This window comes from Sycon ciliatum, chromosome 1 (assembly GCF_964019385.1).
Source record: "Sycon ciliatum chromosome 1, ocSycCili1.1, whole genome shotgun sequence".
NCBI lineage: Eukaryota > Metazoa > Porifera > Calcarea > Leucosolenida > Sycettidae > Sycon > Sycon ciliatum.
The window spans coordinates 46,741,126-46,759,268 of record NC_088643.1 but is presented as its reverse complement, the minus strand read 5'-3'; the positions used below and the strand labels follow the sequence as shown (position 1 = coordinate 46,759,268).

Here is an 18,143-nt window from a genome sequence, read left to right as displayed (position 1 = left end):
AGTTTCTACTGGTGGACGCAATTAGCTCAGAAATCAGAGCGCACATCACAAACTGACAAAGCTCTGTTTATCCCCGAGTGACTGTACAGGTGCGACTGGGCAGGTCTCATGTAAAATGTCTGGTCTTACAGTAAAACTGTAGAATCTTCGCTGACTGTGACCGTTATAACATAATTTTTATGTTATATCGAGGGAATCAAGAATATCTCGCTCCCTAGTCATGGCAGCAAGAAACACTCTGAAAAGTTGAAAAAAGTGAAAAATTCTGATACACAAGCAAGATATGTACACTTTCGTTTAGTACATAAACCCCGTTAATACAATCATAACATTTGTCAAGTCCCAGAGATTATGTATTAACGAGGGACGACCTGTACATGTATTTTAAAGTTATCACTATAGCCGATAACAATAGGGCTTGAAAGTGATGACGTCAAAAACGGCCAGGGAGTACTAAGTTGACATCAGATTTCTATTTTGGATCCACTAAGGTGTGACTTTGCTATTGCCTCAGTATGTGGGTGCATAGCAACCCACTCATGTCGTATGCAGGGGTGACTTTTACTTCGCCACCAGTTGTAACCCCGCCCCCAGTAGCCAAATCAGTCAGTTTCACTGGTTACATCACCTTGCTGAGAGTAAGACGGCTTGAAATGTGCTTGGATCCATACAAAAACTGGATCCAAGTGGATCCAATTTTTGAATTTTTGAAATTGTTGCTATGCTGTGACGTAGCACTTTCAAGCCCTATAATTATAGTGTGTTATGCATGTTTTGATTCTTTGTTGCCATCATAATATCCGATATATCATTACATCCGATAATATTGGTTATAGTGATATTTTACTGGATAAAATACGTTTTGCTTTTGATATTTCGTACCAATATCACTGTAGCCGATATATTCTTATACCCGGTCACCAGGTCACTCTATAGCCGATACAGACTGTACTGTATGTATCATGACATACTCAATCTGCGGACAGCATGCTGTTTCGTTCTTTGTGAACTCATCAGCGCAGCACAGAGGAAATGAGGCCGAACCTGATAGCAATGAAAACGAGAGAGCTTGGAAGCTCAGGGCCCTACGCTATGCTTTTTTGCCTTGATGACCTAGGCAAAAAAGCATACCGGTAGTAAATTTTTCATTTCTCCTATTTTTTAAAGACATAACCTGGGATTCGAACCCGCACTATCGCCCTGCATGCATCCCCCGATACACTTCGCATACATACTAATTCTTCCAAGTTGCTTCACGTTATGATCTTGCATTTGAAAGCCCTATTTGAATATTGTGGCCAGCTGTTTGTGGCCAGGCCCAGCTGTCTTTGATGGTACGGTACGGTACGGGACAGGTCCGGTCGAGGGTAATACGACACCGTCTACCACCTTGATGACCTAGGCAAAAAAGCATAGGGATGTTATAAATTTTTCAATTTTCCTATTCTTTTTTCAAGGCATAACCTGAGATTCGAACCCGCACAATCGCCCTACATGCATTACCCGATACACTTCGCATTCATACTCATTCTTCCAAGTTGCTTCACGTTATGATCTTGCATTTGAAAGCCCTATTTGAATATGCGTTGAATATTGTGGCCAGCTGTTTGTGGCCAGCTGTTTGTGGCCAGCTGTCTTTGATGGTATGGTACGGTACGGGACAGATACGGGATAGCGCCAGATATATGGAGGTCCGTCCGCCACAAACAAACAAACACCAAATTAAAGCTGTGTGGACCCTGGCTAGCGCCAGACGTTACTGAAGTAACGTCTTCTGCATAGCTACGGGAATAAAAATTTCCAATCAGGCCCGAACGTACCTTGCCAGAGTGCTCAAACTGACAAGTCAGTGAGCTGACATATGCTGTAAATCGGTAACCAACGATTTTCTTCCGGATGGCGAGGGATCCGGATAAAAGAGGACCGGATAAGCGAGGTCTGACTGTAATGAGGTTTTGTCTTGTAACCAATGTCGTCACTAACGAGAGTAGACCTGTACCAATGTACATATAATTATGGTGACTCCACTGTGCATAGACCACAGTACATGGACTGAATAAGAACGACCTAGGCTACGAAAAGCATTGCCATTGGGCCTACTCGCTCAGTGATCCCGAACGGGCCATATCACTTTGGTCGGAGTTCAGGAGTGGGTTGGTTACAACACTCCGAGGTCACCAGGAAATCTCAGTAAACCATGACCAAGTCATTCACCTTGAAATTTCGAGACTGTCGGCCTCTGTCTGCATGCATTGCTTGACGGTCCTGGGCGGCAATCAGGGCATGTTTTCGCGGCCATCTTTTGGGCATCTTGTTTTCCCTGAAGCCAATTATTCTCTCCCCACCCCGTACGAGTAGACCAGGGGGTGACCGGGGTTCGGTTCCGTATTTCAAAAAAATATCATACTGTAACAGTATGGACTTTGATCAGTGGATGGCTGCCATGAATGCTTGATGGCGAATTCACAAACGGGTAAAAATACGTCCCATTTGTCATGGCAGGCCCTCAAGACATCTTCCACAATCATGTGTAATCCTGAAATAAAGATTATTATTATGTTTTCCCTCTCGGTGAGACCGTCCATTTGGGGATGGTTTGCTGTACTGAATGCAAGCCTGGTACCGAGGCGCTACCTTTTGCATCCCCAATGGGTGAGGTAGGGACTAGGGCTGTGTTTATAGGTATGAGAATTTTCAAACCGGGTCGAGTTCAGCCCGGGTTGAAAATCTGTACGATGGAAAAAATAGGTGGGTGTTTACATGATGAAGACAGTCGACCCAGGGTCCATTACTGATATGCCGCCAAAAGTCCACTTCTAGAGTCCTGTATGGTCACGTGAAAACTTTCGCGTGAAATTTGACTGCGCAGTGCTGTTCAAACCTGGCGCGAGAAGTACGGTACATGTAGTATGATTTGTGGATTGGGAAGGGTTGAAATCAACCCGGGGCGAAGCTTCAACCCGGGTCAAGCGCAATGCATTACCGTAGTGACGCACATAAAGGCACATGTACATGCGCCTATGAGTGAGATTTTGCGTTAGGCCAAACTAAAGAAGGTGTGTGGTTCGACTAACATGGACATTTTTTTTACGGGCGGGCGGGCGGATTTTTTTTTTTTAATATATTTTTTAGTACATGTAAATACACTGTACTGCCTTTAGACACCCAGTACATCGGTATTATTACGCAGTGTTATGCCATACATGTTGTATAAAGGGATCACTGGCTAATACTTTGAAACATTGTGTAGCTCTGGAACGAGAAGAGAATAACTTCAAGCGGTGACTCTGACTGTCCAAATCATCAAGCAAATGAAGAACGATGCGAGTTGAAAATAAGTTCGGGAACTACTTCGAAGTACAAATTGTACAATGTACCGGTACATGTATTGCTAGTTTGGTGTCGGCGTGCACGAATACATGGGCTTTTTCCATCGACGCTTCCTGTGCTTGCACACATATGGAGCAGCAACTTACCGGTACAGGTGAAATATCGTTCCCAATACACGAGGAAAGTGCAATCTCGTCTGTCCTTCATCCCAAAACAGAAGGCCGTCCTTAATCTGGAACGAGGCAATCACTCTCAACCGGACGGTCACTTCAAAATAAGTCTCGCCAGTCTGCCGGTGGTCGTATCGAGTAGACTCTACTACCAGCACAAGGCAGCAGTCGTAGATCTACCACTCACTGCACTGCACTGCAGTACAACTACAAGTCAAGTCCAAAAGGAGCCGCCTGCATCCGCAGACTCACGCTGCACAGCACGTAGACGTGGACGTGTTCAGTCCACGTACGTCAGTCACACGACAGCCCGCCGAAAAAAAGTTACGGTCGGGCTGAAATTGTACGGTCGGTCGGGTGAGTCGAACCACAGACCTTCTTCAGTGTGGCCTTATTTGCTATTTTTTTCCGGGTCGTTTTGTCTCACACGTAGGCGCATGCGCTTGAGTTGCTAGTGTACCGGCACCTTGCATAATTATGCACATACTTGTAGTGCGATACCGCAATGCACATTGAACTATGTGAACATGGTGTTTTTGTGGTGTCTGTGTGTTGCGGATGGAATTGCATTTAGGTTCACTTATAAGCCCGTGCGCTTATTTGTGAGGGTGCACTTATGCCCGGGTATAGGCACATGCGCTTATATGCGCGTCACTACAGTATGGAAACGCGCCAGTCAATCTGTGTTCATGGCGGGTTGAAATTTGACCCGGGTCGAACTCAATCTGGGTTAAAACGCCTCATGTAAACACAGCCTACAAGTTTGTAGGTGAACATATTCTGTGAGGCGATCTACGAATGTGTAGATAGCATCATGGCCCCGTGCCATACTGTAAAGGCCATTATTCTAACGAGGCGCATTATAACGATTTCCCAAAATTGACTAGTTTACGTGTACCAAAGGTAACGATTCTCACTCATTCTCAACGCTCAATAGGACAGTATATGTGTCGATTTCTGTATAACGATTTCTATTTTAACGACAGATTTCTCCTCGTTAACTCGTCAGAGTTAGCACTTCGTTATATATATGGCTTTCACAGTACTTGGTAGACCCATGATAAAGCCACGGATATGTGCTCCCAGAGCATGGATGGAACGGGAAGGGATTGCAGTATGCCAGATCTCTCCTGCCCAGACCTTTCCTGCCATAACAGTAAACTCGAAATGTCCAAATGGTAATGGCCGTCTTCGGGACATCCTCTCTCTCTCTTATTAATCCAGATTTGATTATAGCCAGAACATAATCCAACTTGCTGAAGTATGTACTACCCAGGACATGCAGTGTCGAACAGATCATCAATGTTGGGAAGGCACGACTTATTCTGTTCAAATCCCACCGATCACAAACCATGTGAAGTGATCTGCCAGCCTTCTTGACAAAAACAAACACTGGGACCTGTAAATGGTGACTTACTTGGTTCCAGGAAACCCTTTTGAAGGACTACGGCTGTGAACTTTGCCTCCATAGCTCGACCAATTCAGGCTTAGGCAGGGGTGGGCAGGTCTTGATGGAGGTTTCGCTCCGTGTTCGACCTCTACTTAGTGGTCGACACCTCGTTCGGGTGGTAGCGCATCTGGAAGCTCATGCTGGAAGACATCTTGATACCTTCTCAGGAGCTCCTCCAATTGTTGATATGATAAGGGTCTTCCCGGCCCCGCGCTGTCCCTGGCTCGACATCCGACACTGACTAACCTAGCTATCGGATATGAACAGGCTCTCGGTTTGTCGCTGCTGCTGGTGACCTGTTCCTAGATCCTGCCACGAGCGACACTGTCGTATCGCGGAGCGCGGTGCGTCTTTGGCAGGGTAGAGCACTCAGCTGATCAGCCTCGCTGCTCGGAAAGCTTCCGTCACTGTACTCGGGTGTTCCCTGAGCGCAACGAAGAGGTACGCATCAGATGCTAGTACTAGTAATCCCTTGACAAACAATACCGCTCGCATGTGATCGTCGAAGTCCGGCACCATTAGGGCTTTGCATGTGAAGTCGGTGATGTAGTCGTCCAGGGACCCGACCTGGAAGAGGCTCAACAACTCCACAACTCCTGAGCCTGTTCTTGCTCAAGGATCGGTCGGTCCGTAGATCTACGCACGCCAATGGCTTCCTTCAGACATGTCTCCCAATCTAGGAACACCTTTCCGGCGTCGATAGATGACATGACGCATGGGGTAAAGCTGTGCGTTTCCTGCCAGATAACTGGCTGCAGCACTAGTAAACATATTAGGCCACCTAGTCTTCTGGGCTTTGAAGACGCAACGCTCCAGCTCCTACCCACTGCCTGGGCGGCTGCACCGGTGAAGACTGGAGCCAGTGGAGGCTCCCATAGTCATACGTTTCTGGGCCTGGTGTTGCAAGAAGACGGCGGCGCTGGCTGCTGGGGTCCACGGTAGTCTCTATCCCGATCCGTGAGCAGGGGGGCTGACGTAGGGGATGTAGGCTGCGCTGCACGGGAGATGCGTTGCCGAAGGCTGGACAGCTGAAGACGCAGTCGCGGAAGTCCCAGGGCCATAGCAGTAGTAGTCATGTAATGATGTAGTTGAGACACCCACAGACAGCATGATCAAGGAAACGGCGACTTGCAGCTTAGGACAACATCGGCCAACAGATCGCACAGGTCAAGGACACCCATCCTCAAGCTACTGTAGTACATGTGTATAAAAGGGAAGGCCGTTTCGATAAAGCCTCTGTTACGGGCAAACAAAACACAACTGCCATTGTGGAGGAGTACAAAATACTGAAAGCATGAAAGGAAGAATGTGATACAATCATGTACTACTAGTAAGTCGAACCCTACTCGAATACAACACTGTCACCAGTATTCAATGAAGCGAGTACTAACATAGAATGAATGGGAATGATCGACTTCTTATAAACCCAACACGTAGACGTAGTCGTTGTGAGGAAAAAGTGTGACAGCTAGCTAGCAATCAACCTGGTGCGAAAGTAGAAATTGCGCCTTAGGCTCAGGTGCTAGAAAGTGAGAACCGCCCTTATAAAGGACGTATTATTCTAGGGTCATTCTTTAAAAACACGTCCTTCAGTTCGCCCGTACGGCCGTCCGCTACAACTAATTACTTAAAAAAGTGGTGGCATAGGAAGAGTGGCTACAATACATGCACTGTATCGCCGAATCGTGTCTCTGAGAGCTGAGAGCTGAGACTAGTGAGAGGCGGAAGGAGCAGTACTCCCATTACATGATGTTACGATGTAATGCAGTGTATCCTTATTCATACATCTGGTGCCGTCTCTCATTTGCTCTGTTGCGATCATGTACTAGTATTTGCGAGGTTCACGAGGTCTCTGCGGCGAGAAATTGAAACTGACGTTCTACAACTACATTGTAAGTTTTAGGTGCCAGTCAGCTCTAGCAGTTAATGATTGGGTGCGCACTAGGGTCCATCGGATAATGCTCCGAAAATGGTCGTATAATGGTCGTATAATGGTCGTATAATGGTCGTATAATGCTGATCATAATGCTCCAAAAACTACCTTGTAATGCAAGGGCTATAATGCTCTTGGTTTGGAACAAAAATGGAAGAAAGGCTGCACTTGCGTTGTCAAACTTCCAGGAAAGGATGCATTTAGTCGATCTGCCTCTGAAGCTGCTACAATATCTCTCACGAGCTCCACCACTTCTTAGCACTGTGAGACATGATCGCGTCTCCATTGGCTGCTCTCCATTGCAACTTTGATGCAGGGCTGTGGCTGAATAGTGGGTGTATCAATTTTTTCCCTTGCTTATCCATGTAGTGAGAGGTGAAACCATTATTTGCTGGTGATCATTTGGATGCTGGAAACATATCATGGGAAGTGGTACTCCTGCCTGCAGACAAGCTGTCACTGCTTCCACTCTATGAAAATGTCTTCATCTGAAACAGCTCACGTGAGGCCAGTTCCTGGGAGACGATCTCAGATTGAGATCCCTCCCAATTGCGGAAATCCTGAAAACACGTGGTCCGAAGTTATTTTGCCGCTCTACATCCTCTGCTTGCGCTGTCTTCTTCTCCTGAGGTTGCGTGGAGACAAATGGTTGGCCACAATACAGTCATGTACTCTTCTTTTCTGATAGCACTTGACTGTAGGCCTTGCATTACAATCGTCCACGACGAACTGTACGTGCTTCACCAGGAAAGTAAGAGGCGCTGCTGAGCACTCAAATCGTCTTGGTACTGCGTCTATGAGAAATTCTAGCTCCTTTCGAGCCTGCTGAGCTGGACTAGGCAAAGGCAGATATTTGGAACAAGCTCTTTCTTTTTATAGCCGATCCTTCATCCAGGTCCAAATTTATCAATAGATCAATGTTTACTTCAGTATCGCTAGAGATGCTATAGCCAGAGCCTATGGCATAACAGGAAACCTCCTCTTCGTCTGTTTGATATTCCCTTCGCGTACAATGTACGTCTAGTCTCATCCATCGCTCTCCAGGATTTCTAAAAAAGGACTCGTAAATCATCGTTACGGATTTTGTGTAACAGCCTCAGTTGCAACGTTGGGCATGCTACATCACCTATACATTTACATGTACCTGACTACACGTCATTGCTTGGAGGGGCCTGTTTATTGTTTAACAGCGCTGGAAGCATAAACAGCGCTGTTAGCAGCGCTGGCAGCATAAAGACTTTATGTAGCATTACATGTATGCAGTCAGGTAAAATGATTATGTAGCCTTACGGCCCTTACTGCTAAAGGTGTTACATGTCTACAAAGTCATGTGCCGGCACATTAGGGCTTGAAAGTGCTACGTCACAGCATAGCAACAATTTCAAAAATTCAAAAACTGGATCCACTTGGATCCAGTTTTTGTATGGATCCAAGCACATTTCAAGCCGTCTTACTCACAGCAAGGTGATGTAGCCAGTGAAACTGACTGATTTGGCTACTGGGGGCGGGGTTACAACTGGTGGCGAAGTAAAAGGCACCCCTGCATACGACATGAGTGGGTTGCTATGCACCCACATACTGAGGCAATAGCAAAGTCACACCTTAGTGGATCCAAAATAGAAATCTGATGTCAACTTACTACTCCCTGGCCGTTTTTGACATCATCACTTTCAAGCCCTATACATGGCGTTGCACCTCATGGCTTTAGCCGATTGTTGCCAAAAACCTGAGATTTCCCGAAATTATCCACTATGAAACTCGTAATGCCGCTCAAACCTCACAATAATGCCCATCTTGTTCCTTTCTAATGCTCCATAATGCTCTGAGATGCTGGGATAGTCTCATAATGCCGAATATTATAATGCCGGCATTATCCGCTGGACCCTAGTGCGCACTTCAACCTTCCCCTTGAACTAATTACATGTACATGTCCTTGGAAGGTTCCAAGCAGGGAGTCGTAAATTATGGTATTTTACGACTCCCTGCTTCCAAGTAAGTAGTTACTGTAGTTGTAGATACCCGCATCGAGTTGTATAGCGTGACTGGGCATACTACTAATACTACTACTACTACTACTAGCATGACACCGAGGTACTTGTTGTTGTAGAAGTTTATTTTAACGTCGCACCATAAACAGGCGGTTTCGCCTCCTTGAATTGATACAATCATGTGGACGACAGAGGGAATGAGAGAGAGAGAGAGAGAGAGAGAGAGAGAGAGGAAGGGAAGAACATGAATTTTAATAAGTGAGTCGCCCTCAGGGCTACACTATACTTCGTGACAGGAGTAACATCAAGCACTGTGTTTCCAGACGTCACTTGTGATGGTCCATCCAGACACCCGCGGGGTCTCACGAACGTGACTTGGGTTTTACTGGCATTAAATATGCAGACCAATGGCAATGCTGTCCAAGTACTCAGCGAGTCGTGTTACAGCGTTAGATAGAATAGAGCATACTAAATCAGGCTGATAATCGGAGTAGTCCAGATCCACATCGTCAGCGAATTCCTGGTAGCATACACTACCTGGCAGAACCGACAATATTATCACTGGTATACAGCACAAAAAGCCGCGCGAGAGGGCCCAGAACGCTGCCTTGAGGCACTCCCCGGGAGCATCCAACATATTGCGAAACTGAGTGTTTCACCCATACATACTGCTGCCGCTCCGAGAGATTTTTTTTACTAGAGCCACGTAAACCCGTCATGTGTGAGCCATGAATAAGGGGAGTGGTGGCGTGGTCTGGGATGCTCTGCCGACCTTGGAACCATTCCAGTGGTGTGTCAAAAATGCCAAGGTCAAACAGCACTTGCACTACCTGGCATGCTGAACTCTATCAAAATGCCTTTGATAGATCTACCATTACCACCCGGTGTGTTTTCGTTCGGATTTGGCCAATTTCCAGCGGTTGGAGGCAAGGATAAGAGCATCTTCTGTAGAGTGATTTCTTCGGTATGCAAATGGCTGGAAGGTAACACGGAGCGATCATCTAGGAAAGGCGTCAGCTGTTTCTTGACAAAGTGCTCCAGTACACATGTACTAGAAACAATAGGCAATAGCGAGTAGGCATGGGCGGGTAATGCTAGCATTATGGCTAGCAATAGTCCCTTTTTTCCAGGTGGCGTAATGCTGGCATTATAACACCATTTCGCATGCAAAATTGGCATTACAAGCATAATTGCCGGTCGACAATGGTGTCATGCATGAAGCTGGCTAGGTCCAGTTCCGAAAATCGTGCATCTGAACCCGTCCGGCTTCGTCCGGAGACTTGACGTTGCAAATCAACCTTCTCAGTGGATTGTTTCAGACAGCATGCTCACTGCTGTTTAAAGGGGAAGTTAAGGCAAAAATTAAAATTTCACCAGTTGTAGTCTTCGGGGTGCTGAGTCGAATGGTCTTGGTCCGAGGAAGCTGTGACGCTCCCTTCCTACTTGAATCCCAATCGAACTCGCGCACTTCCACCGAAACTGGGTGACTGCGCCCTACGAGATGGGGATTTGTATGCAAAATGTCACTAAAAGCGCCATTTTGTTCTTATAAAAGCACGGATGACCGCGATTGGCCCATATGGTGTAGTCTTTTGGACGCTGAGTCGATTGGTTTTGGTCCGAAAAGGCTGCGATGCAGCGTTCCTCCTTTATTCCCAATCGAACATGGTTGAACAAGCGGTCACGTGCTCCTGCGTACACCAGTCACCTGGTCACCGTGCCTGCAGGGTACAACTTACTAGCCTGTTTGACCTTTTTTGGGTGCAGTCCTGTCACCCGAGTTGAACTCGAGTTGAACCTTGGTGTGAAAGTTGTCGCCTGCTGGCGTGGTGACCAAGTGATTTGGGCACCCAGGAGCACGTGACCGCTTCTTCAACCATGTTCGATTGGGAATAAAGGAGGAACGCTGCATCGCAGCCTTTTCGGACCAAAACCAGTCGACTCAGCGTCCAAAAGACTACAACATATGGGCCAATCGCGGTCATCCGTGCTTTTATAAGAACGAAATGGCGCTTTTAGTGACATTTTGCATACAAATCCCCATCTAGTAGGGCGCAGTCACCCAGTTTCGGTGGAAGTGCGCGAGTTCGATTGGGATTCAAGTAGGAAGGAAGCGTCTCAGCTTTCTCGGACCAAGACCATTCGACTCAGCACCCCGAAGACTACAACTGGTGAAATTTTAATTTTTGCCTTAACTTCCCCTTTAACTCTTTCACATGTATCATCTTTCCATTTTTCACCCTCTATACAAATGTACTCCCCCCCTCCCGTGCCCACTTTTTGGTGCACTGAAGTGTCGCTGAAACCGAGACCTCAGGTCGGCGGAGATGCTCCAGTTTCACCACATTAGTTGCGCCTGCAGCCACCTCTAGCTCTATCATGCAGTATTCTGTTCTTGGGGTTCGTGGTTTCTCGTAAAAAAGAAAGAAAGAAAAAAGTTCACACATGTTGTTGGTTTGACAGCAGGGAGTCGTAAAATACCGGTATTTTACGACTCCCTGTTTGACAGCATGAAACAAGGTGGAGGACACCGTGTTCGGAAACAGTGACCTTTCTACAACCATCCTTGTACCACGGTTGGTAGAGCCCCGGTCTCGCCATGTAGAGACCATCTGAACCATATGGGTCTTATCAAGAGTAGAGTGCGTATCGGTTATAGCGTGGTCGTGTAAAAGAATATACTGCCTACAAGAATGAACTCTCATGTTTTCATAATCATAACATGGATTTCATGTGCACATTTATTCTTACAAGCAATTTTATCATACAGAAGAATATATCGAGGTTTGGAGACTCCACTGTAGCCAATACTTGAATCCATTCATCCTGTACACACACCTTGTACACACTCTCTCTAACGGTCTCTAGGCTACACTGCAATTGATATACATTAGATCAAATTTTCGGGCAAGGCCCATCATCAGGAATAAGTCTACTGTAGACAAAACAGGGCTTTATATATATGTGACAAGTACTAGTGGCCAAAGGTGTGATGGTATAGCGTAAAATGTTGCAATACCACAGGAAGCGAGATTATTATTCTGTGTGATATGTATGAAGTGAAAATATAGTGCAGTGATAGTGCAGGATTACTAATGTGAGTACAAAGCAGAAAAATACACACTTCTAGCAACACACACACACACACATACATACACACACACACACACACACACACACACACACACACACACACACACACACACACACACACCACACACGCACACACACGCACACACACACACACACACATACACAGTGCACAAATTCTTGCACAAATTATGACAGATATATTTACACATCACCCAACAGTCGCCAACCATTGTCACTGTTCACTGCCGGCTTCCTCTTCCTCATGAATAGTGCCTCCATGATTCTGCGGTCAACGTAAGACCGTTGCTTGCTGGCGAGAACTTGTAGATGGGAAAATGGCGAGAACTCCGGTGACGATGGGAAGGTGTGCTGCTTTTGTCGATAATGGTCTCCCCATGGCTTTCCCAATGTCGCGTTCTTGGCTTGTCTGTAGTGCTCCTCAGTCCTCTTGCGTGTTGTCCTTTCTGTTTCCCCTGACTGGGTCAGCGAGGGTGGTGGTGGAGAGTGGAGTCGATGGTCAGATACATGACGACGCGAGAGAACTACTGTCACTGGGACCGAAATTCATTCCTGCCAGGAAGGCGGATGAACGCATGATTATGGAGGTGGAGGCTGGAGTGGAGCGAATTTGGGAGACGATGGAGGGAAGTCGCAAAGAAGAACAGAGAGAATGGCACATATGACGAAAGAGAAAAGGAAAGGGAGGATGAAAACATGAAACCGTTGCGAAAAGATCCGAAGCTGAGGAAAATAGCTACGACGGAGAAACAGCCACCACTTATGGAAAGGGAAGAGGAAGGAAAAATGAGAAGGCTCCGGGAGAACCTCACTATGCTGTACAGGAGGGAGATGGCAATGACGGCTCCCCAGAAGACCCCACTTCGACATCTGACGGGAAAAGAACAAACGATGATCAGAGACCTACGTGAGAACAACAGCATCATAATCAAGCCGTCCGACAAGAGCAAGGGGTTTGTTGTCATGGCCAAAACACACTACATGTCCAAAATTGACCAAATGCTCAGCAGCGAGGTCAACTACGAGAGGTCCGACATTACCGTGAACGAACTGGACAAGACATCTGCTGGGATAGCAGAGGACATTACTACCGGAAAAATCCCACCACCACTCACTCGTGCACTGAAGCCACACAACTCGCGAATGTCCACCTTCTATGGACTCCCCAAAGACCACAAGCCTGGCCTCCCACTCCGCCCCGTGGTATCGACATGCGGTAGCCCGACCAGCAGTATTTCACTTCTGCTTGAGCGCATTCTTACGCAATTGCTTCCATTCGTGCCTGCACATTTATCGAGTACTGAAGATTGTATGACGGCGTTGCGCAATCTCGAAAACCTCCCAGAGGAATGTATTGTGGCGTCTCTGGACGTTGTGTCATTGTACTCGAATATTCCTATTCAAGAAAGCATCGATGCGGCCATAGAGTTATTGGAAGAGCATGAGGAATCAGTTGATATGTTTGCACTGTCATTATCAGACATACGCGAAATGCTCATGTTTGTCCTAGAGTCAAATTTCTTTGAGTTTGACGGCGACATCTATCGACAACAGCAGGGTCTAGCTATGGGCAACCACCTCGCGCCCCCATTGGCTATTATCTTTATGTCGAAATTCGAGTCACGTGCCCTGTCTGAGTATCCCCTGAAACCGCTCTTATATCGTCGGTATATTGATGATTGCATACTCGTTTGGATCTTTGGTATTGCGGCATTTCTGGCATTTGTGGATTATCTCAATTCCCGCCACCCACGCATACAATTCACCGCAGAATATACACACACGACCAACTCTCACACCATCAGTTACTTGGACCTGTCAATCTCGGTGTCAGGTGGCAAGTTGGACTGGGAGTTATTTGTCCAGTCGTCCCATAGTGGTGTACATTTGTCATATTTGTCTGCTTTGCCAATGGAAACAAAAATCGCTGTCGCCAACAACCAGATCAGCAGGGCAGTCAACAACGCAACAACGGAGGCAGGACGACAACGGGGGATTGAAAAGATCACCACACTCCTCCTTGAGAACCACTACCCACGGCGCATTATACAATCAGCCATACAACACTCCGACACCGCACGGACAACCGCACGCATCCGAGAGCAGCCCCACCAGCAGACACCACATCGGAAGGGGAAACGACAGTACACGTCACTTGTCAAGGTACCGTACGTAAATGACCAGCTTGCAAGGAGGGTTCGTCAAGTGGTCAGGTCGTTTGATAGAGATGTGCGTGTGGTCTTTACGTCCGGTCGCTCACTAAAGGATATGTTGGTCTCGTCGTCATTCAGCAAGCCACAATGCCCCAGGACGGTACAGCGGCAGAGGGAGAAGAGGGGGCGGGGTCGGCCGGCTGAATGTCGTGCATGCGATGGTGGTCTGAAGCGTAATGTTTGTATGTCCCAGGGCCAAGATGTGGTGTACTCTATGAAATGTACCATCTGTCAAGAAGAATACGTCGGGGAAACAGAAAGGACAGCACGCAAGAGGACTGAGGAGCACTACAGACAAGCCAAGAACGCGACATTGGGAAAGCCATGGGGAGACCATTATCGACAAAAGCAGCACACCTTCCCATCGTCACCGGAGTTCTCGCCATTTTCCCATCTACAAGTTCTCGCCAGCAAGCAACGGTCTTACGTTGACCGCAGAATCATGGAGGCACTATTCATGAGGAAGAGGAAGCCGGCAGTGAACAGTGACAATGGTTGGCGACTGTTGGGTGATGTGTAAATATATCTGTCATAATTTGTGCAAGAATTTGTGCACTGTGTATGTGTGTGTGTGTGTGGTGTGTGTGTGTGTGTGTGTGTGTATGTATGTGTGTGTGTGTGTGTTGCTAGAAGTGTGTATTTTTCTGCTTTGTACTCACATTAGTAATCCTGCACTATCACTGCACTATATTTTCACTTCATACATATCACACAGAATAATAATCTCGCTTCCTGTGGTATTGCAACATTTTGCGCTATACCATCACACCTTTGGCCACTAGTACTTGTCACATATATATAAAGCCCTGTTTTGTCTACAGTAGACTTATTCCTGATGATGGGCCTTGCCCGAAAATTTGATCTAATGTATATCAATTGCAGTGTAGCCTAGAGACCGTTAGAGAGAGTGTGTACAAGGTGTGTGTACAGGATGTATGGATTGAAGAATTATCGGTCCTAAGAATGGACTTTGTGTAGCGAAACATGCCAGATCAGTACAAAGTATATCGCCTGTAGTAATAACATCCGTCCAAAGCAGTTCTGATCTGACTCGCGTTGGGTCGTAGTGCTGCAGGTTCAACTATTGTGGTCATGTAACTCATGTTGCATAGCCACATGGTAAGCCTATGTGACTGTGACCAGCCGCATGCACAGGAGCACTACCTTGTATGTACGATGATCTTCCTGCCTCTGCGCACATGCACATGATATGTCACACTTGATTTATCGTGTGTAAGAAATATCGGAAATAAGAATAGAAAGTCGTTTTTCAAACACCCACGCTTTAACCGATCGATACCTACTGTACAGTCATGTACTCTTGGTCCTTATTATTAACCCGGTTCTGACCCTCATTTATTCTTATAGGGGAGTTTTTTTATAGACTTCTCCTAACGTCAGTCGTCATGGTCGTGTACAGTAGGTATCGATTATAGCGTGGGTGTTTGAAAGACGACTTTCTATTCCGAGTTATTCCCGATATTTCTTACACACGATAAATCAAGTGTGGCATATCATAATGCATGTGCGCAGGGGCAGGAAGATCATCGTACATGCAACGCAGTACTTCTGTGCATGTGGCTGGTCATAGTCCCATAGGCTTACCATGTGGCTATGCAACACGAGTTTCATGACCACAACAGTTGAATCTGCAGCACTACGACGCAACGAGAGTCAGATCAGAACGGAATTGGACAGATGATATTACTACAGGCGATACACTTTGTACTAATCTGGCATGTTTCGCTACACAAAGTTCATTCTTAGGACCGATATATTCTACTATGGGATAAAATTGCTTGTAAGAATAAATGTGGACTTGAAATCCATGTTATGATTATGAAAACATGAGAGATGATTCTTGTAGGCAGTATATTCTTTTACACGACCACGCTATAACCTATACGCACTGTACTTTATAGTATTCTGTAATCGCTCTTGCTGGGTACAGAGTTCGGAGTAGCTTGTCTTTCCTTGAAATTGTATACTAAAATAGTGCTCCTAGATGGAGACCGTGCCACAATGACGTAGGCCGGCCGGGATGACGGAGTGAAATGGCCGCATGACGTCACGGCGCGGCCCCCGTTTTTGCAATTTCAAAGTGAAATATCTCAAGAACGCTTTGTCGTAGAGACTTCGAACCAAGACCATTCGACCCAACAGTTGAACAGTCACTGTCACCACTATGACACTGTCGTGAGAAAGTGGATCGGATGATGGACTGGATCTAGTGTCCCTGAGACCACCACTGGAGCCTCCGCCAAAGCTTTCATCGGCCATAGCATGCACCTGGGCGGTGTGAGGAGACACGTAAATACCATGTGATGACACTTAGGCCACGGTGCCACAAAAGTACAAGGTGATTATTGGGTATGGAGTGATGGTGTTATCCAGGGAAGCGGAGTGTTGGCGGTGATGACTTCCATGTATGCATACGAATACAGACAGCTTCGAGGACTTTCACCTGCTGAACATAACCACGATAACGGGCACGCCGCAGTACAGAGAAGTGAGAATCATCATACACACTGAAACAGTCGGGACGACTGGATAGCAAATGCCAGTACACCGTTGACTTCTTACGAACTTCACCCTCATCAGCTCCACCACCTTCCCTGCCGCCTGACTCCTCATCCGCTTTATCGTCACCACCAACAGCCGTCTCACCTGTCATCCGCCTCGCCGTCATCTGGCGCATCGTCATCCATCTCATCCTCACCGGGTCAGCCAGTCCCATAGGCATACCATCCATGCAGTATGCGTGTACATGTACTTGTTCCACCTTTGTTGTTGCTCTATCTGTAGCTCATCAGCGTCTCCACGTTTTGTTTCGTTTTCACGGTTTCTTCTGATTTCTGTTTACTTTTCGTTCTCTGTTCCGCGTGGGCCTTGGCCATCCATTCCTGGAACATATCTCCGTTGAATAATTCGCAGTTGACCTCGGGTCCTCCGCAGTCTCTGGACCACCGGCGTGGGCGCTACCGTGTGCTGCAGTGCCCGCACTACACTGTGTCACAGAAGTAGGTCCAAAGTCTGTGCGGTGATGTCGTTATTGCCGACTCCACCCCAACCCCAGCCACCAACGGCACTGGTGGTAGCTCGGGCGGCGGCAAGGGTAACGATGGGGAAGGCATATTTGGTTGGCTTAGTGGTCTACCACTCCTCCTTGTCCTTTTTTTGAACCTTTGTTTTTTCACTTGATCACTTCAGTTCCGTATTTCCACTGATGATAAGAGTTTAAAAATCGATTATGGAAAAAACAAACATTCAAACCTCGATAAGCAAGTTGTCATGTTGCGTGGTGAGGTCTGCGGCATTCATACTTTTCATAGCTCTTATTAATATTGTCCCCACGTAGACTGTCACAACCAGACTCAGCGTACATTTACAAGGTTCGATCAAAGTACATGCATCAGAGAGTCGTCATAAATTGACTCCAGCAGAGGACTGTAGCCTAGGCGATAGGATGGGTCTTAAAAACTCGTCAACTCTGCAGATCTGTTCAGCACCTACATTGTAAATGTTGTAGATGATTGTATCAGTTTATTAATTTTGCCCGTACAAGAGGCTTCGTAAAAAAAATGTTGTAGCGGGTTCTTAAAATATCGAAGAAGTGCTAAAAAAATTCAAAAACCTTGTCCCCACCCCAATCCATTCCTATCAGCACTGGCAATGCAAAGATAGGCTGTCCCGGCAGTTTAGAGAGTGGTGTTAAAGCGTCACCCCCTGGAACAGGCGTTGGACAGAAGTGTAGAGCACACACGGAGAGTCTTTCCCCGGTCGAAACGTATTGCACTGTATACGTACAGTAGATCTTGAAGACGGAGTAGAGTTGAGAAGTGCACCCGCAGATCGCAAGCTACCGCCAGCACCACTGCTGGTGAAGATCTGTGCAGTATGTACTCAGGTGCAGATCTGTGCAGTATGTACTCAGGTGATGCAAGTGGT

At 46.7% G+C, this 18,143-nt stretch overlaps 1 protein-coding gene across 1 annotated transcript; it reads left to right on the top strand.

The window, feature by feature from the left end:
• The first annotated feature begins 12,819 nt into the window (after nucleotides 1–12,819).
• On the top strand, nucleotides 12,820–14,715 carry LOC135804899 (uncharacterized). The gene has a single exon (XM_065318875.1). The coding sequence runs from the start codon at nucleotides 12,820–12,822 to the stop codon at nucleotides 14,713–14,715; it is 1,896 nt and encodes a 631-aa protein (XP_065174947.1).
• The last annotated feature ends 3,428 nt before the right edge of the window (nucleotides 14,716–18,143 follow it).